Source organism: Myotis yumanensis, unplaced genomic scaffold (genome assembly GCF_028538775.1).
Source record: "Myotis yumanensis isolate MYYU_CA2020_CCGP unplaced genomic scaffold, mMyoYum1.0.hap1 SCAF_13, whole genome shotgun sequence".
In the NCBI taxonomy this organism is placed as follows: domain Eukaryota; kingdom Metazoa; phylum Chordata; class Mammalia; order Chiroptera; family Vespertilionidae; genus Myotis; species Myotis yumanensis.
Genome location: NW_027223764.1, coordinates 21,333,248 through 21,353,370, shown reverse-complemented (window position 1 = coordinate 21,353,370; position 20,123 = coordinate 21,333,248). Strand labels below are relative to the sequence as shown.

At 47.2% G+C, this 20,123-nt stretch overlaps 1 protein-coding gene across 5 annotated transcripts in view; it reads left to right on the top strand.

Annotated features, from left to right (window-relative positions):
- The window catches only part of LCOR (ligand dependent nuclear receptor corepressor), a 115,020-nt gene extending 105,613 nt beyond the window's left edge, over positions 1 to 9,407 (top strand). For all 5 annotated transcript variants that reach the window (XM_070432593.1, XM_070432594.1, XM_070432596.1 and 2 more), the window contains one exon: positions 238 to 9,407. In XM_070432593.1, coding sequence (XP_070288694.1) covers positions 238 to 4,567 — 4,330 coding nt within the window. In that variant the 3' untranslated portion in view covers positions 4,568 to 9,407. The remainder of the gene's footprint in view (positions 1 to 237) is intronic.
- Positions 9,408 to 20,123: the final 10,716 nt, after the last annotated feature.

Below are 20,123 nucleotides of genomic sequence, written 5' to 3'. Positions count from 1 at the left end.
TGATCACTTAAAAAGTATGAAGGATGTTGTCACTAAAAATTGAGAGTAGAACAGCCTTATACTTAATTAGTTAAAGATTGATTTATTGAAGCAAAAGTATATAGGCATTTAGAAGGAGTTTTGACTGCAGTGTTCACTCTCTTTACAACATGAGTAACATCTGGTGAATTTCAAAATGTAAAAATGGTTCTTTGGAGAATGACCATTCTAATTCCTTCTTTCTCTTTGTCTATCTAGTGAGAACGCAACAGAGGCAATAGCAGTAGATTCTAACAATCAGTCGAAGTCCCCCCTGGAGAAGTTTATGGTCAAATTGTGCACTCATCATCAGAAGCAGTTCATTCGTGTTCTGAACGATCTGTACACCGAATCTCAGCCAGACACCGAGGACCTACAACATTCTGATTCTGGAACAATGGATGCATCCACTTGCAATGCTGGCTGTGCCCAGCTAGGCACCAGACATAAGGAAAATGATGCTCTGTGTCTCGATATGAAGTCTCCTCATTCTGTAGATTTGATAGACTCATCAGGCTCTCACAGTCCTCTACCCTTGGCAGAAAAGGCCCTGAAGGAGCCTCCTCCTGAGACGAACTCTGTAGATGGAAGAGAGAATGCCTTGACTAATGTACAGAAAGATCCCTCTGAACTTCCAACCACTAAACCTAATTCTGGGAGTTCAACGGATAGTCCCACTCTGGGATACCTTAGTACATCTAATTCTTCCCCGTTCAACCTCCATCACACCTCTGAGAGCGTGGAGGGGCAAACCACTGGACAGGAGCAAGACACAAATGTGAAAGTATGTGAGGATGGTAAAGACCATATGCAGAGTTCAGCTTTAGTAGAAAGTCTGGTTGCAGGAAAATCGGCAACTGAGACTAGTGAGGAGAACAGCACCTGTATTGTTTCTCAAAGACATTCATTCAGAGCTTTATCAGAAGAGGCTTGGGACTCGGGGTTTACAGGGAATTCATCTAGAACTGCTGACAAAGAGAATACTTTACAATGTAGCTCCAGAATGCCTTTGCGCCAGGATTTAGAGGCAAGTGAACAAGATTCAAGGCCAAAGCAAGAGAACCATCTTCACTCACTAGGAAGAAATAAGGTGGGTTACCATTTGCATCCCAGCGATAAGGGCCAGTATGATCATTCCAAAGATGGTTGGTTAGTCCCCAGCCCCATGCCAGCTGTGCACAAAGCATCCAATGGACACTCTCGAACCAAGATGTTATCAGCCTCCATCAAGACAGCTCGGAAGAGTAAAAGGGCATCAGGGCTGAGGATAAATGATTATGATAACCAATGTGATGTCGTTTATATCAGTCAGCCAATAACAGAATGCCACTTTGAGAATCAGAGATCGATGTTGTCTTCTCGGAAAACAGCCAGAAAAAGTACTCGAGGATACTTTTTCAATGGTGATTGTTGCGAGCTGCCGACTGTTCGCACACTGGCCAGAAACTTACACTCCCAAGAAAAACCAAGCTGCTCGACACTGGCATCAGAGGCATTGGTCACTCCCAAACAGACCCTCATCATTTCAGCCCCGAGACCTACCGTGGATGTGCAGCTTCCCAGAGAGGACAACACTGAAGAGCCTAGTGAAGAAATAACCTCCCCCAAGGAAGGAGACAGCGATGCTTCATCTGAGAAGAAATCTCAAGAGCCTGAGGTTTGCCCCACAGTGAACCAACCCAATCCAACCAGCTCCCCAAGGTCAGAGGAAGCAACAGCCTCCAGCTTGGCATGGCCTCTCCCAGCTCACCTTCCGGAAGAGGCCATGCCCGAAGGCAGCTCCTTGGTCGCAGCTCCCACAGCAGGTGGGATAGCTTCCCCTGAACGAGACCAATGCCCAGCTGAACTGCCTGATGCAAAGGGGACGAGTGAACCTGAAGACTGTCCCCTGGTTCCCTCTACTGAGAGCTTTTCTGAGGGAGACAGAGAAGATGTTGTGTCTAGGCCTAGTTCTTCTCCTAAAACAGTCAGAAGGGCAGAAAGTCCTCTGTGCTTAGAAAATCAAAGTGCCCCCGTGAGCTTGGAGCCTCCTGCGAGCCTGGGAAAGGCTGAGGATGAACAAAGCATCAGTACTGAGACCGAGACTGAAGATGCCCAGGAGCTGGATTCTCACCCGCTCTCGAAGGAAAGCAGCACTTTGACTAAGAAAAACCCCAGTGACATTGAGGAAAGTAAGGCAGCAAGTAGTACAGGAAAATTAGAGGAAGAAGGTGATGATAGAAAACATCCTTCAGAAAAAGATATGTGTGAACAAACCATTGACTCACCTGAAGAGAACTCGGACAAGAAGAAAAAGGGTAAAAAATGTCCTGAGGCCTCAGATAGGTGCCTAAGAAGTCAACTTTCAGATTCTTCCTCTGCCGATAAGGACCTAAGAAATCAAAGTTCAGATTCTTCCTCTGCTTGCCCTGAGGTCAAGGTTTCTAAAAATCCTGGTGCAGAATGTTCTGAAAAAGAAGAGTACCCTGGTGGAACAACACCGGAGGACTTTCTGACCGAGGGTCTCCACCCAAAAGCTATGGATGACACCGAAAACCCATATGTCAATGAAAATCCCTCTGAGAAGAATGCTGAGCAGGAGGGCGAAGAAGGTGGGATCATCACTAGGCAGACTTTTAAAAACATGCTGGCAAAAGAGGCCAAAAAAGAAGAAGGAGATATTTTCCCCAACAGTGATCCTATTACCACAGTTGGCCAGCCCCTGCCTGGAGAGAGACTGGAAATCTATGTCCAGTCTAAGTTAGGTGAGAAAAATGCCTGTGACCTCTTAGAAAGTGTTCCATGTCCTTTCCCAGAGCAGTCAGAAGAGAAGCCAGGACCTGTTCCTGCACAAGACGTGGAGGAGGTTGTAAGTGAGATGGACAGTGTGAACGCCCAGCATAAAGGTGATGATCATGATGAGCCATCCATCGTGCTCGCGTTGTCAAGCAGTGGAAGTGATGATGATGCTGGGCCCTCAAAATGGGTACCAAGGCTCACGAGACAGACGTCTTCGAACTACAACCTAAGACATGCTCATTCTCTGGACTCCTTGGATACCACAAAAATGACTTCAGAAAAGGAAGCAGCACAAGAAAACCCAGTACCCAAGGACAATGAAGCTTCAGAGATTGGAGATCCCATAGATGAGGATGATGGGGAAGCAGTGGTCGACGACCAGCCCAAGTTTATGGAATGGTGTGCCGAGGAGGAAAACCAAGAGCTCATCGCCAACTTCAATGCCCAATACATGAAAGTTCAGAAAGGCTGGATCCAGCTGGAGAAAGAAGGCCAGCCAACACCAAGAGCAAGGAACAGGTCGGATAAGCTGAAGGAGATTTGGAAAAGCAAGAAAAGGTCACGGAAATGTAAGGGTCCATTGGAAGCTCAAAAGTTTTCTCCTGTTCAGATGCTGTTTATGACAAACTTTAAATTATCTAATGTTTGTAAATGGTTCTTAGAGACAACTGAAACCCGGTCGCTGGTCATTGTGAAGAAGCTCAACACTCGTCTTCCGGGAGACACACCTCCTGTCAAGCATCCTCTTCAGAAGTACTCACCTTCCAGCCTGTACCCCAGCTCACTGCAGGCCGAACGCTTGAAAAAACACTTGAAGAAATTTCCCGGAGCTACTCCTGCAAAGAACAACTGGAAAATGCAGAAGCTCTGGGCCAAATTTCGTGAGAATCCTGACCAAGTGGAGCCAGAGAATGGCAGTGACGTCAACCGTGGCCCCAGTTCTGAAGACAGAAAAGAGGAAGTCAAGGAAGGTAGAAATGGCCATCCTTCTACGAGCTCACCTACTCCAGCCAGTACCCGGATCCTTAGAAAGTATTCCAATATTCGAGGAAAGCTCAGAGCTCAGCAGCGCTTGATCAAGAACGAGAAAAAGGAAAGCCCTTTTGGTCTGGCTGTGGAAGGTAGACAGAGTTGTAAAAGTGTGTGCATCCACCCTCTGATGTCCCCCAGGCATGCCCTGCAGGTGGATGCCTACGGGTTTCCCATTAAACCCAAGCGTGCTGATGGAACAAAGGGAAGGAAAGGGAAGCAGATATCTGAAATCTTGCCGAAAGCAGAAGTTCAGAATAAACGCAAGAGGACCGAAGGTGGCAGCACTCAGGACAGAAAGGACAAGGGACTGGTGATGAAAGCCAGCAAAGAAAAACGTATTGATGGAGCCACCAAAACCCCTGCTGCCAAGAAGCCAGCTGCAAGGGACAGAGTCAGCAACCTGCCCAAAAAGACATCTTTGAAAGAAAATAAAGTGAAGATCCCTAAAAAGTCCTCTGGGAAGAGCTGCCCTCCCTTCAGGAAAGAAAAAGAGAACACAAACAAAAGACCTACCCAGTCCCCCGCCTCAGAGACAGTGACTAAACCTGCAAAGCAAAAAGGTGCAAATGAATCCTCTTCAAGGCCACAGAAAGCCGCCAACAGAAAGCAGAACAGTGGAAAGGCTGGGGCCAGACCCTTGATGAAAAGCGCAGAGAACAGTGCAGCCCAGCGAAAGCGAAAGCTGAAGGCAAAGCTGGACTCTTCCCACAACAAACGGCAGCGGCTGGACGCAAAGTGATCTGAGGGGTGGCAGCCAAGAGTAAAACTGTTCTATAGAAGGAACCCTTTATTTTGCATTAACTAAATCCGCTTTTATAAGCTTATCAAGCCTTTCAAACCTGCAGTTAATGGAGAACACCACAATTTAAGATGCCAGAAAATGCATCTCAGATGGAGAAGGAAGCTTGCAGTCTTTCTCCGAGGCTGAGTAAGGGAAGTTATATATTATATTCTGGTTGTTCCTTGGGTTTTAAACTTGGAACCAAGCAGTTGTAGTTTTTAAAAGTACAGTGCCTTATTTATCCCTTTTGTGTTTAAAATTTACAAAAGCTAAAAAGCTGATCTATGTGATAAAGGCTTGTATTTTATACTTGATGCACAAGCACTTGTACTGTAGCCGAGAAGACCACCGTCATGCACATAAAGTAGCTTTCCAGCAGCTCCCTGCAGTCTGTACGTGAGCAGACGCTCCTCTCTACAACCCTAGCAGTGAACTTCCCTCTCTGTCTGGTTTGTCTGTTTAAATGATATTTGAAAGCTAAACCAAATCATTTTTATGGTATGTGGAGAATGCAGAGGGCATTTATAATTATTGTAAAAGATTAATATTTCTGTTACCCCTTTTTTAAAAATCATATTCATTGTAGGTCACTCCTACCTTTGATCTTTTGTCATTTGAAAAAAAATGGATTCTAAATTATGTGCCCATGAGACAGAAGGTGTGTTACCAGGTATTGATTTTGGTTTATGACCTCTAAAAATTATTTGCAATTCTTGTCCTTACCATCATTTTCATTTTGGGCCTTGAGCTTGCTAGCACTCTAACAAAGTCCCCCCACCCCCGCTTATAGCTGTAATATGCCAATTAGGATGAAAGTGACTATGCTAATTTTCTTTTTTACCCTGAGTACTTCCATATTCAAAAAGAGCCAAAATGTTATTTCCAGTAGTAGAAAAGTTTAAGAGTGTGTGTGCATGTGCATTTGGGTACATTTGCCTCTGGCTGTTGGCCACAAATGTCTCCTAACCCCAGTTCCACAGTAAATTCTTTCTTCCCCATGTTCTGTGCTAGGGGATTCGTGAACTGGGTGCCAAGGCTTTCTGTGAACATCCTGCAAACCGTTCTGGCACTGGGCTCAGAAAGGTCAAAAGAGCACAGAGTTATGTAAAGGCCACAGCAGACTTGCAGTTGGAGGAAGCAGCTCCAGTATCTTATAGTGGCCCCACATGGCCTGCACCCGAGCTAATGTTCATGTGGAAGTACAAGTTTAGAATGGGGTCCATTCTGATTGGTTAGCACCGTACTCATAGTTCATGCTTGTAGTATCACTCCTGCCTTTGCCATGTCAGGCTCAAAAGTGAGAGCTGCAGTATTTGTAATTGATAATGTTTGCCTTTCCCGGGTGAAGCCTCAAATGGGTGCATTGGCTTTACCTTGGTGCCTATAACATTGCTCCATTATAACACCGTGTGTACTCAACATTTCCATTGGGCCATTCTACAAAAAGGCTTAGTTGTTAAAGCCTCAACCAGTTTCTCAAACATGCTCTGTCACCAACACAGGCTTAAAAGGACAGCTGCTGCTCTGTCCTTTCTATTAAAAATTGTTCCATTTAGATTGTTTCAGACCAGTTTAGATAAACCCAGATGGACTTTTTTTATGCTTTAGTTTGTTTAGATCATGATAAAACAGGCCTTCTATCCAATCTGTAAAAGGCTTGCTGTATATGTACAATGAAAACTTCTGATGATTGGATAGGCCTGGAAAAAAGCATTTGATTCATGGGAAATGGAGAGTTGTATTGAATTTCATAGATAGTGAAGCCTATCTTCAGTGAAGCCGTGATTTTTTTTTTCCTAATGTCTCCTCTATCCCATAAGTCTCAATTTTTATATATATATATATATATATATATATCTTTGACTATGGCCAATGAAGAGCTACCTATGTTAATGAAACTGCTGAGTGTGTATGTTGGCAACCCTTTCTCAGCATTAAGTTGCACAAAAGCATTAATATGTTTTGAGTAAGTTCGTTTAATCTTTAAAAAGTGGTTTTAAAGTTTAAAAAAATCTTTATGTAGAGTCGTCACTGGATATTGTTTTTGTGGTGACTTATAGCTGAGGTTTGAGGATGTCAGGTGTGCGGATTCCTGTACATGCGTTCAAGATGCCCCCTTAGCTGCACATAGACGACCTTGGAAGGGTGCTTGCATTATGTTAGAGAGAGGTGTGAGGCAGTCGGTGGGTGGAACTATTCCAGTTCCAGATTTATAATTCATTCCATTACTTTTCTACATTCTTTTTCTTTTGTAAAAGTTCACTTCAAGATAATAGCCTTCTCTCCCATTCTAAAAAGCATTTGAGAAAAGTTATCAATGTGTGTGTATGTATTTATTTATACACTTAATGCAGTGGATCATCTTTAAAATCAACTTACACTATAGTAGTGACTACACTTAAATAGACTGGGATTCTGCATAATTATGAGATTAAAAGTTCAGAATTATTTTTGTATTTGTTGAATCTTGTTTTTGCTGATTCAGTTAATTTTGCTAGAAAGAAGAAAGAAAGAAAGAAAGAAAGAAAGAAAGAAAGAAAGAAAGAAAGAAAGAAAGAAAGAAAGAAAGGGAGAGAGAAATTTGAGGGCTGTCTCCAGAAGGCCTTTTTACGCTTAAAGCCGATGCTGTCCCCCAGATACCTCCAAGCCCAGGCTTTGATATTGACTCAAGTCTCCCCTTTCCCCCTCTCTTGCAAAGACCTCCTTCTCTTAGCCATCGCCACAGTATGGCTTGCCACCAGATGCAAAGTCAGTCTGTCCCACATTCTGGATTCCAGATCAGAAGGAAATTCTGCTTCTGGGCCTGAGCTCAGTGAAGTGATTGTCCTAATGGAGCCCAAGTGGATGCCCAGAGACCACTGATAGTATCTCTTAGCTTTGGGGGAAGCTGGGAGATGCTGGGAAGCATCACTGAAGCTCCACCCAGAGCTGGGTCCCCTTCTGCTGACACATCTTCCATCCTGTGAGGCTCCCTGGGCCTGGGAGGACGCCCTGTGCCTCACCCCGCACTTCCTCAGGCATGTAGCGCAGCAGGAAGGCCGTGCTCCTTGGTTCTGCTCTTGAGCTTTCCTACATAGGAATGTTATTAGCATCTGTTCATCTGCAGTTGCTGGCCCCTTCCATCCCTTGGGTAGTCAGTTCTGTTGTGTCTGTATTTCATTAAAGACTTCTACCTGGGCCTTACCTTAAAGAAGTAATCGTGAGCTGTGGCTTCCATGCCTCATGGCTGCTGAGGTGTTACAGATAGAGGTGCAGTTAGTCATCCCTTCACATATGCGGTACTTTTCATGAATCCTCTACACAGCACACACTCGGGGCATGTGAATCTCTCCCTGTTCAGACCGGTCATCAGAAAAACACTTCCAGACAGTTACTTTGAGTTGAATTTGGGTCTCTGTCCTGCCTTGTGATGGATTCTGTGGTGAGGGCGGGAGTTGTCACTCATGAGGGGCAGCGTTCCTGTCCATGAGTGGAGCTAAGAGCCTGGTAGGAAAGGACTGCTATGTGATGCAGGCTGGTGAGGCTCTGGTGTCACCATCAACAGGCTGGTGTTGTCATCGTCCCTGGGACTGGGCTGGCATTTCCCAAGATGCTGGCCCAGGAGCCACACCCAGTCCTTTCGGTTTTAAGGCTCTCTGTTGGCTTAGAAACAATTTATCAAGTCTGCAGAATGTGGGCTGGTTCCTCTTTTGTAAATAAAAGTTTATTGGGACAAAGCGGCGCCCATTTGTGTCTGGGTTGTCTGCAGCTGCATTCCAGCAGAGTTGAGGAGCTGCAACAGAGACCATGTGGCCTACACAGCCTGAAATACTTACTGTCTGGACCTTTAAGAAAAGGTTTGCCAGCCTTGCTTGAGAAAATAATCCTTTTTCAGGAACAACCTTCCCTGATGTATCTTCTCCTTTCTTCTGCCTCTTTCCCTCTGTCCTCTTCTTTTCTGCTCCTCCTTATCGTACCTCAACTTTATTCTTCCTTTACATTTTTTAATTTCTTCTTGCAACAGAAGAGACAGGTTACATCATTGCTTTAGCACACGAATACCATCTTCTGAAACTTGAACTACCTTAGCCTCATATCTTCCTTCTTAGAATCACCCATCACAGTAACCAAAACGAGACGGCCTATAGAGTCAGCCTGTGAGCAAATAGGAATTCTAAAATTATGAGGCCTGGGCCTCTCATTTCACTTTTTTTTTTTTTTTCCAGTCCTCATCCCAGGATATCCTTTCCATTGATCCTTAGAGAGAAAGTCAGGGAGGAGGTGGTCAGATAGAGAAACATCAATCTCACATCAACTGATTGATTGCCTCCCACACACACAACCTGGGCCAGGGATCAAACCTGCAATCGAGGTATGGGCCCTTGACCAGGAATCGAACCTGCAACCCTTGGGTCTTGTGGGCTGATGCTCTAACCACTGAGATAAACTGGCCAGGGCTCATTTCACTATCATAGACCTGACACCAGCCTCACTTCTTATTTATTTTTAAAGTAAGTCAAGATTTTATTTCTTTCCAAATTCGTTGAGACTGCATTAGTTGATGTTCAGTTTTCTTGAACCTCACATTCATATGGAAAAAGTCTTCATAGAGAGGAAACAAAGTCCAATCACAAACCCAAAGCATTGTTGATTATGTAATATTTTGGGCCAGCTTCTAGGAAAATAAAACTATTGGCACTGATTTTTTTCCCCCCAATCCCATACTCTTCTTTCAAATTAATTTTATTAAAGACAAGCCAACAAATAAAAAATGTGAGTAAGAAATCATGTTTATTATGTACATCACATCATGGTTAGTATTCCCTGTGCATGTCGTCGGGGGGGGGGGGGGGGAATAAAAAGATATTTGTATTTAAAACAGCAGAATTGGGAAACCTTTGAGACAGCTATTAATATAATTCATCCCTTGAGCCTGGCTAGGCTCAGTGGTTGAGCATCAACTATGAACCAGGAAGTCATGGTTAGATTTCTGATCCGGGCACATGCCCAGGTTGTGGGCTCAGTCCCCAGTGCAGGGCGTGCGAGAGGCAGCTGATCAATGATTCTCTCTCATCATTGATGTTTCTCTCTCTCCTCTCCCTCCCTCTCTGAAATCAATAAAAATATATTTAAAAATATATATATAATTCTTCCCTTGAAACATCAAAACATACTACTCTTTTCTACAGTAGATGGATTGGAAAACTTTGATGGTCTGACTTCTTTAATAATAAGTCATATTCAGGTCGAAAACCAGAGCTCTGATGCTACTTCAGGCTCAGAGCTTTGTCAGGCTGTGCTGGGGACTGGGAACCACCGTGGGCACTTGGCAGAGGGTATCCTTGCTTTTGTCCTTGGAATTGAGCTGAAGTTGGTCTGGTCCATTACCATCCCTCTGTCTGATCTTCCTTTTCTCAGTGCTAGTGGTTGACACTCTGAATTTCAGAGCCATCCGTTGCTCCATCCTTCAGTTCTGTTCGTCTGCTGAGCACAATGACACACAGGCCCTCTTGCCTTTCGGGGACCATTCCATTTAACACAAGGAACTCAGTAGGCGAGCCATGTGGAGTGTGGGCTTCCCATTAAAAGAAACAACTACACACTCATGGTTGTATAATATGCCAGAGATTGGAGGAGTGCATTTTGCTTTTTCTAAAATGGTTATTTAAAAAATATATTAATGCCCTAGCCGGTTTGGCTCAGTGGATAGAGCATTGGCCTGCAGACCAAAGGGTCCCGGGTTTGGTTCTGGGCAAGGGCACATACTTTGGTTGCAGGCTCCTCCCCAGCCTGGGCCCTGGTTGGGGCGCATTCAGGAGGCAACCAATCAATGTGTTTCTCTCACATCAATATATCCCTCAGTCTTTCCCTCTCTCTTCCACTCTCTCTAAAAAAATCAATGGAAAAATATCCTCAGGTGAGGATTAACCAAAAAACAACAACTATATACACACACACACACACACACACACACACACAATACATATTAATACTATATCTATATATATATATATTAATAATAGAGACCATATGGGCCCCGACAGCCTAAATATAAAATATTTACTACCTGGCCCTTTACAGAAAAGGTTTTATGACCTTTGCAATATGTCACTCAAGATCAAATTGTGTGGCCTGTTAGGTACACGCTTATTTTTTTCATATAGTCCAACACTGCAACATCTTTTTCCTTTTGGATTTTAGGGTATCTTGGGAGTTCATCTTAGCACATGGCTGCTATTTCACATTATCCCTGAGTAATGCTTGTGTATTAAAGAACAAGAAGCCCTGGCCCATGTGGTTCAGTAGGCTGGGCATCATCCCGTGCACCAAAAGGTTGCCAGTTCGATTTCCAGTCAGGCCACATTCCTGGATTGCAGGCTTCAACCCCACTAGGGGGTGTGTAGGAGGCGGCCGATCTGTTCCACTCTCACATTGGTGTTTCTCTTTCTCCCTCTCCCTTCTCTCTAAAAATCAATTTTAAAAATTTTTTTTAAAAGAACAAGAAAACACCCCCTCTTTTGTTGATTGACTTTTTGCGGAATTGTAGACGTACAGCCTTATCTACAAGGATGCGTAGTTGAAGTACGAAGTCTTAAACTGAAAGCACCCCGGTCTTTGTCATGTGTGAGTCGGTCGCGCTGGACCCTGGAGAAACGTTCCTCTGTGGCAGGGCTTAACACAAAGGGGGTTCCCAGTGAACCTAAAGCAAGGATGGTGCCTCCCCGGCAAGCACAGGGCGAGTCCATTCTACCCCGTGGAGCCCTCTTCCTGTGCAGTACACTTGCACGTTTCTCGCTCCCCGAGATGGGTCATTGTGGACATAAATGCATGGTCTTTGCTGCTTGGAACCTTGAACCCAGACCCCCCATCCCCAGCTCTTAAAAATACCAGCATGTCAGCAGCTTTAGACAGAAGTTCAGGGCTCTCTGGGCCAGCGAAGCCACCCAGTCAGGCCTGACTCACCTCATCATGAGGAGCCGCCGGTGGCACCTTTGTCTCTTCCCTCTCCTGCTTCTGCCACCAGCCGCTTTCAGGAGGCGGCTTCTCCAGGAAGTCTCCCACTTCCGGGCATTTCACTGAGCATTTAGAGGTCATATCAAGAGCATTTTTCTCTCTCATAACTTTATTTTTCTCCTAATATTTAGCCATTGGGGCCCAGATGCTATTAAAATTGTCAACTTTTTCACCCCATTGTTTTCTATCATCTACACCTCATGTCTTGTAGCTAAAGCTGTAGTGGTTGGGAGCTAGTTTGTGGAAGAGATGCTAAACAGACAAGATTTGCATAATTTTGAATATTTATACCACAGGTCGAGATTAGTTTTAGAGCCACTTATAGCTTAAGGTTGTTAGTTTCACCAGTGGTTTCTGCATTCTTAATACTAGATCTAGGAGACTGTGGTAGTGTTTCAAATGCATCTATAGCGCCTATTTATACACACCACTGTGGAATTTATTTCACTGTGTAAGTAGTGATATTTTCCTGTTCAAATGTTTCTATAGAAAGTATTTATTTTAGCAAAAAAATTTAACTATCAAAAGGGCTTTCCAAAAAAGTGTTCTTTCTAGCCACCCGTCCTCCCCAGCTACTACCGTGCTCAGCCATTGAACCCCCAAACAACACAGTGAAGGCAGAAAGGTTGGAACCCTCCCTGTTTGGGGGCAGATGGGACATGGGTTGGGAACCCTGCGTGCATCCCCCACTGTCACTCTATCCCAGAACAAAGTGGGTCTCCCACCATCGGTGTGGCTGCCCCGGGTGTGGCATCAGGGCTAGCCCCAAGCAGCCCGCTTTTTGCATACATGGTTGGTACGTTCACTTTAGCAGCCTGTGCAGGGAAATGAGCCTTAGTTGTAACCCCAAGGAAATCCAAACCCATACCTGTGGGATATGGAGAAACCACTTGTTGCCTAAAGAAAGCATTAAGCTGTATTTCAGTCTTTCTCGTGTTTGTGAAAGACACCTATTCCCGCCCCCTGAACCATGGGGGATAAGCATGTTTTCTTTCACACTCATGAGCAATTTGGCTTTCCCCCTTTTCTTTCCTCTCCCTCTTCTCTCCCCCTCCCCATCTCAGCAAGCATCTGTGATGTGGGCCTGCCCCACCTGTGGCTACAGGACAAAACCATCTGTTCTAAGATGTGTGCAACTTTACTTCTCAGGAGTCCTGGTCTGCAATTCAGAGCACCCCTAGACATGACGGAACCGATGCTTTCTGGTCATTTCCTCTCCCCTGTGCCCCATTCCTGGGCACTTCTGCTGAGTCATGAGTCTCATTCTGTTGGATTGAGGACGGCAGCTTGGGACTGGACCTCAGGGGATTTTGTCATCCATTTGAATCCTATCTTACTTATGGCTTCCCTTTGTCTTTTCCAAACAAATGAGGAGGACACTTGAACAGTAATGCTGGAGAATGTTTGTTTTTTCTATGATACTATTTGTAAGCAAATCTGATTTTAAGATGAAATGTGAATGGGTAACTAGGTGCCAGGGAATTTAGTACTGAACTAGACAGTCAAACTTTTTTTATCTTTTGCAGGAAGAAATAAATTTTGCTTGCATTTCAATGTTCACAGGAAGTGATGTTGTAAATAGTTTTTAAAAAATATTTATTATGTGTGCTGTATACAGATTCATGTTTGGAGTGATGTCGGTTTGCATGTAGTATTGTAGAAGAATATATTTTGAGCAGTGGACTTTCTTTCATAACACAGTTCACACATGGAGAAAGAACAAAAAACCAGCAGGTTGGGAGCTGTTTGGGGCATTTGATCTGTAATGTTACATCAAATCCAAGCTTTAACCGCCCCCTTTTCTCATCTGGTTATGTTATGTATTATATATGTGTGTGTGTGTGTGTGTGTGTGTGTGTGTGTGTGTGTGATAAACTGGTCAGTGGTCAGTCCCAGATCTGCAGAGCAGATTTCCAGGTGTTCTTTCTGATGTGTTGCCTCTAAGCAATAAGATCCTAGGTAATAACATTTATCCCGGCTCCGTGTGGGCCTTGTCTCAGAGGATAGGGTGGGGGTAGAACAGCTCTTGCTAAGACCTCTTGCCTTGGCCTGAGAGGTTGCTGTACTTGAATATTTGCTTCTGTTTGTCTGCGCACTCCTTCCAGTCACAGAACTCCAGGAATGGGTGAGAAATCTGCCAGCACCAGACATCAAAAATTGGGCATAGAGATGGAAAAAGTGTCCATTTTCCATGAATTTGTAAGGGTTTCCAGCATCTAGTTGAGGCAAAGATCATTTGGCGTTAGAGTAAAAGTAAGAACCACTTACATTAGAAATTTAAATGGTCGATTTGAAGTCCTTTAACTATATCTGACCTACGTTGAGAAGCTGGCCCAGTTTCTGGAACCCTCCTCCGTGCCTGGGTTTGAAATGTCTGGAGCCCTCTTCTGTCTGGGGTTCAACTTTTTTGGTGAGTGAGAGGGCAGCCGCTCCTCCGGGTCTCCCGGCGTGCCCAGTTCCACAGGTGTCGAAGCTGTTCAGCAGCCTCTCCTAGTGACCGTCCTAAACTTTTACAAAAAATACCCCACACCCAAATAACCATGAATAGAATAATGTAGTTTTGTAGGCTTTTGGAATATGTCTTCTCTTTTGTATTTATGATGGTGTTTGGAATTTTTCACTAGTGTTTTTTAGATTTGAAGTGGGTGCATTAGGATAAAACTTTCCATTGCTGAGCCAAAAAGCAAGCAAGAGGAAAGAAACTGACCTACGTTGTATCATTGGGAAGGTGACTACTTCATGTGGTGGGAGGGCGGGGAGGGGGCGTTGTAGATCACGTGAAAGTAAAATAGAATTCTGGCCTGAGGTGCCCCAAGTCTTATTGCTTTGTAATAAATAATCCCCTTTCTAGCCTCACTTAATCTCAATAGAAGCCTGCTGTTTACCCTCAGGGAACACGTAGTTTTCAAAATGGAGCTCCTCCAAGGTCATTGGCCCGTGCCTGTGTGCAGGCGTTAGTGGTCTTGATAAACTCATGGCATTATTCTCCCATATGCATCACGATATTAAGAAATGCAACCCAACCTGTATGAAAAGCACAGCCCAGGGTCCTACTTCAGGCCAGAGTTCATGCCTTCGAGGGGCCGGAGGCCCACGCAATGTAACTGAAGCTCAGGTGCCGTGGTGGTTTATTCTCTTCAGGGCCCTTGAGATGAATCTCGGGCGAGGGCTGCCGATCCGGCTGTGAATCCAGGGAGTTCTAAGATGAATCTCTACCGTTCCTTTAAAGGTCTTTCTGGTTCCTCCCCGTGTTGTCATTGCCAAGGTCAATCTTGTAGTTGTTCAGATGTGCTCCTTTGTGCCGTCTTGTGAGTCTTAGCCAGTGATCCAGGTGCCCAGGGAGAGAGTCCCCGAGGGCCCCGCCCCTTCCCGGTCCCGAGTGTGTGCTCCTGAGATGAGAAATTCTGCAAAGGGTTATCAGAGGGCCAGCGTGTATCTCTTGGGCCTGGATGTCCACTATGTTAGAGAGTGTAGGGAAATACTGTGTTGTTTATGGATGAAAATTCAATGTATGCTGTGAATTTGTTGGTTTGAAACATTGAAAATTTTTCATTAGACAATGTTTACATACCTCACCTGAAGAACCTTTGAGAGTGTATATATGAAATTTTAAAATATATTAAGTTGCTTTAAAACAATATGTATAGCTATAAAAGTTGGAGTTATTTTAACTTTGAATATGTACCAAGTCTCCTAAATATTGAAATCATGTGGACTTTGTGTGCTTCTGTGTTTTGCTTTCCTATTAGGCCATGTAGGAAACTGTGTTCTTGTTATTGGTGAAGGGTCCTCACTGAAATCCAAGCTTGGAAGGATTTCCTTGGTTGTTTCAGATTTTCTTGTTTGGTTTGAGGGGTGGGGTGTGGAGCTAGAGGATGTGTGGGAGGGATTACTCTAACCTGGACATCTATCCCATGAGCTTTTTCTAGGCGCTTATTTTATTGCAGCGTATTAAACTTCTTTGATATTAAAGCGTGTTTGTGTAGTCACTGAAGAGGTACCGATGCATAAGCAAAGCTGATGAGTGGCCAAAAGGAACCAAAAAGCAATACTTCTGCTTCGACCCCCATGTCGTGTTGGGCTTAAAGGGACATTGGTGGCTGGATCTGTGGTCATTGTGAGTCATGCCTGACTTCAGGCAAAAGAAAACACGGTGGGAGGGTCCTTGGGAATTCCCGTGGTGGCGTTGGGAAGGTGCCAGAGTTAAAAGGACATCCCCTGCTGGCTGGTGTGGCTCAGTGGTGAGCGTTGACCCATGAACCAGGAGTTTCACTTCCCAGCCAGGATACATGCCTGGGTTGTGGGCTCCATCCCCAGTAGGTGCTGTGCAGGAGGCAGCCGATCAAGGTGCTGCATCCTGAGAGGCAGGGGGCACTGGGCTTCCGCAGGCTCCTGACCTCAGGTAAGCAGCTTGCAATAAGGGGGTGATACACACAGCCACCGGGGCCGGGGGGGGGTGCCACAGTCTCTGTAGCCCGTGTTGGGGTGTGCGGAAAGGTGGCAGGAAACCTTTCCATTTACTTGCCTCACGACCTGTTTCATTATATTCTTTCAAGTCTCCTTGAGATGGATCTGGTTGAGGATCCAGTGGGCCAGGGGTTCCTGTGGAATCAGCCATGGTTTCACTGACCAGTTCATCTGACCGTGGCCATGGACATGCCCAACCACACCCAGTGGAAATATGCTGGCAGCTGCGCCAACCCCTTCTCAGTTTACGTTTGGAGAACTATCTTGTTCCAGATGAGAACTTTTCATTGTTAAAACAGACCTCCTTTCCTCCAGGACCCCTCCGGTGGTAGAAAAGCTAGAATGTGACCCAAGAGGTGCACGCTGGCTCGGGGTGTAGGGATAATAGAGATACATTATCACCACGTCGGAGAACTTGTCAGCTGCCTCTACCCCAACCAAGCCCTGCAGTATGCGTTCCCTGGGACGGGGATGTCCCTTTAAATTTAAAAAAAAAAGGGTTTTATTTATTTCAGAGAGAGGAAGGGAGAGGGATAGAGAAACATCAATGATGAGAGAGAATCGTTGATCGGCTGCCTCTTGCTGGGGATCGAGCCCACAACCAAGGCATGTGCCCTGACCAGGAATCGAACCGTGACCTCCTGGTTCATGGGTCGACGCTCAACCACTGAGCCACACTGGCCAGGCAGGGGCTGTCCTCCTAACTCTGAAACTTGCCTCTCATTTTCCTTGAACTCCAAGGTTGCACACTGGTGCCCACAGATGTGTCTTATTTTTAGCCAATTGTTTTTTGGTGGTTGCTTTTGAAACTATGAGTGTTCACATAAAAATTGATTTCTGGCTTCTCTTTAAAAAAAGATCAGGAAGACCTGAAAAATGAGTGCCTGGTAAGAACCAGCTGAAGCTCAGTCGGTTGGGGAACATGCCCTTGAGGTCACTGCCCCCCACTGTCAGTTCCCACTCATCCCTTTCCTTCTGCAGGGAAATGGTCTGTACCTGCTGCTTCCTCGGAAGTGGCCACGAAAGTGACAGCCCAGAGGGCGTGTGCCCCCTTGACTCACTGAGGTAACGGGCCGCCCACTCCAGACACTTGAGCTCATAAACCTGTTTTAACCCATTTTCTCTCATGGACCTGCCCGGTTCATCACATTTCCTCCCAAATCCCTAATGTGTGTAAGGCACTGCGGTTACTGTCACCGCCCACTTTCAAGGTGACTGCTGTTCGGGCGCGGCTGTGTGACCAGTGCCACCACCTGGGCTTCTGGCGGGAAGTTAGTCTATGTCCTGGCCTCAGAGGAGGGCCAGCTGGGTCCCCTCAGTGCCAGGGGCCTTGCCCCGCCTGGTTGCCAGGCCTGTCCTCCCTCGGATGCCATCTTACAAAACTCCGGTGTGCAATTTGGTATGTAGTTGGAAACCGTCGCAGAATCATTGTAGCATTGTTTGCCTCCTTTCCCCACTGATCCCTGCGAACTGCTGTCTTGGCAACAGGCAGGTTAACCTCACATGACAGCCTGAGAAGCCACACTGCTCTCCAATCGGTTGCCAGGTTAAACATGGGTGTGGCTCTGTCCACAAACTTACAACACCTGGGTGTGACCAGACCCCCGAAGGGGAATGAGATGAGCAGCCTCCCGGATCTCCGTGTGTGTGTGTGTGTGTGTGTGTGTGTGTGTGTGTGTGTGTGTGCAGTGCCAGGCTCGCCGTCACACTGACGCCCCAGGAGCTATGACCCAGCCGTCTCCCGGGCCCCCTCCTCGTTCCCCCCACCCCCACCCCTGCAGGAGGGACAGACCTCCTCTGCCACCTCAGGAAAACCAGAGAGCTCCGAGGGCAGCTGTTGTTCATGCGCTGCACCTGGGAGCCCTCGTGGCCTGTGGCTGGCGTGTGGGCACCCAGAAGCCCTCGAACCCAGGAGGGCGCCTGTGGACAGCCCCGGCTCGTCCTCAGTGGGAAGGAGAGATCAGCCAGACAGAACCTGAGTGAATCAATGTCATGTTCACGTGGAAGACAACAGACAATATCCAACATGTTCTAAGACAGCACTTCTAGGCAAAGGGCAGGCGTGGCTCCCTCGTGGGCCTGCTCTAAACCAGTCTCTCGAGAAGAGGGACCCAAACGAGCCTACGGAAACCCCCAAACCGAACGTCACAGCCACAGACATCTGCAAATCAAACGAGACACTGGATGTTGACTTTAACATATAAAAATACTATAACAAAATGAAATACAAATATATATTAGAATCTGTTAAGTATTCTGTATAAAGAGATACTTTCGTGGTTAGGCTAACAGCAGGCAAAGAGAGACGAGTCCGGCCTTCTCCACCTCAGACTCGGAGAGGCTCGGGACTCCCCTGCTGCGTCTCTTCAGTGCGTGTTGAGTGGAAACAGCAATGGTGACGTTGATGTGAACTGAAGGTCTTCACCAAAGGGGAGGTGTGGAGAGACTTCTCAGACAGATGATTTCAGGGTAGCCGCCTGGGACTCGATGGTAGCAGGCAAGATGCGTGGCGACCCAGGGCCTTCCCGACCGGCAAGTGGGTGGCTAAGCTGAGGAAACTTGGTCCTGGGGTGGGTGCACGGCTCTCTTAGCTCCTGGCTGCCTCACCCTTGTGGTGGCTCCCAATCTTCCAGTTCCACCAAGGGTGAGTGTGGGGCTGGGCTGGGCTGGGCTGGGGATTGAGGAGGGGCCAGCAGAAAGCTCACCCTCTGCCCTCCACACCCCACGGCGCTGGGCCTGCAGGGCGGTCGCCATCACCTGTCTGCGGGCGTCCTTTCTACTTTCTGCAAAGTAGAGAGGCCCCTGCAGTCAGGGCCCCTCAAGCCAAGGAAGCTGCTTCTCCAAGACAGGAAGGAATGGCGGTGGCAGGGGAAGGGCCGCTTCTCAGGGCCGGGGGTGGGGAACACCTCTGTTCCCTGGAAGGAACAAACTGGCTGCACTGGAACTTTCCTGCCGCCCAGCCTGGTGCTAGCTCTTCTCCAGAGCCCCCAGTGGCCGCCCAGAAACTCCAGGTAAGAGGGTTGCTCTGCAGCGAGGCCCACACTGCTGTCCACAGCGGGCAGGGCACGGTGGCCTTGCTCAGAGCTACAGGAAAATAGAGCCCAGGCCAGGTGAGGCCCAGACCCAGCCATGCTGGCTCCTCCCCACTTGGGAGGGTCCTCTGCCCATTACAGGGGTCCCCAGACTCAAACTCGCTGGCTGGCCTGATCCTGTCCATGCCGGGCTCCCACGTCACAGGAGGCTCCTGCCCTCTTCTCAGCAGCAAAGCCCTCGTCCCCCCCACCCCACCCCCAGCTACCATGGTGGTGGAGGACACAGGCAGACGCCACCCCAACTCTGCCCACACTGCCCCACCCCTGCCTTCTGTCCGCAGATAGGAGCCAGGAAAAGGGTGTGCTCCCCCCTTGCCCACTGGATTCCCCAGGGGTACACTGTCCTGGGGAGACCTCTGGACCAGAGAGTGGCCTGTCTTCCTTCCAGCCAACTGCCTAGTTAGGCTCAAAGATCATCTCTACACTGTCGTTCTGTGGGGAAGAGAAGCATCCGCAGTCAGTCCCTTATTCAGTGACTGCGAAGACGAGTCCTTCCTTGCGGAAGCCTCTGGGGAGCAGCTCCGGCCGTGTCTGCGGTTGGCGCCCTCGCTGGGCTCCCTCTCTCCCCGGCACCCTGGTCGCCGCTGTGGTGCGGTGATCAGTCGGCAGGTGTCCACGAGGGCAGAACCCAGCCCCGGTACCCAGCCCCGGTCAGGCACACAAATACTCGATGTAATTGATGAAAATGGATCTTCTAACTCCTGGGGCCTCCCTCCTGGAGCCACAGTGGGCGGGCCTCCCTTGCTGTCCGTCCTACCTCTCCATCTGAGAGCGGAGGAGACTGAGGCCCATGGGGGAGAAATTTGCCAGAGCGACAGAGCCAGCAGTTCCTGATGCCTGGGCCGCTGTTCCCACCTGGTCTGCAGCGTGAGGGGCTCTGGACCCCGTCTCCTCAGGAGGAGACCCTCCCTGGCCAAGCAGCCTAGCCCAAGCCCCTACACCCTGCCCCCCACCCCCCCCAG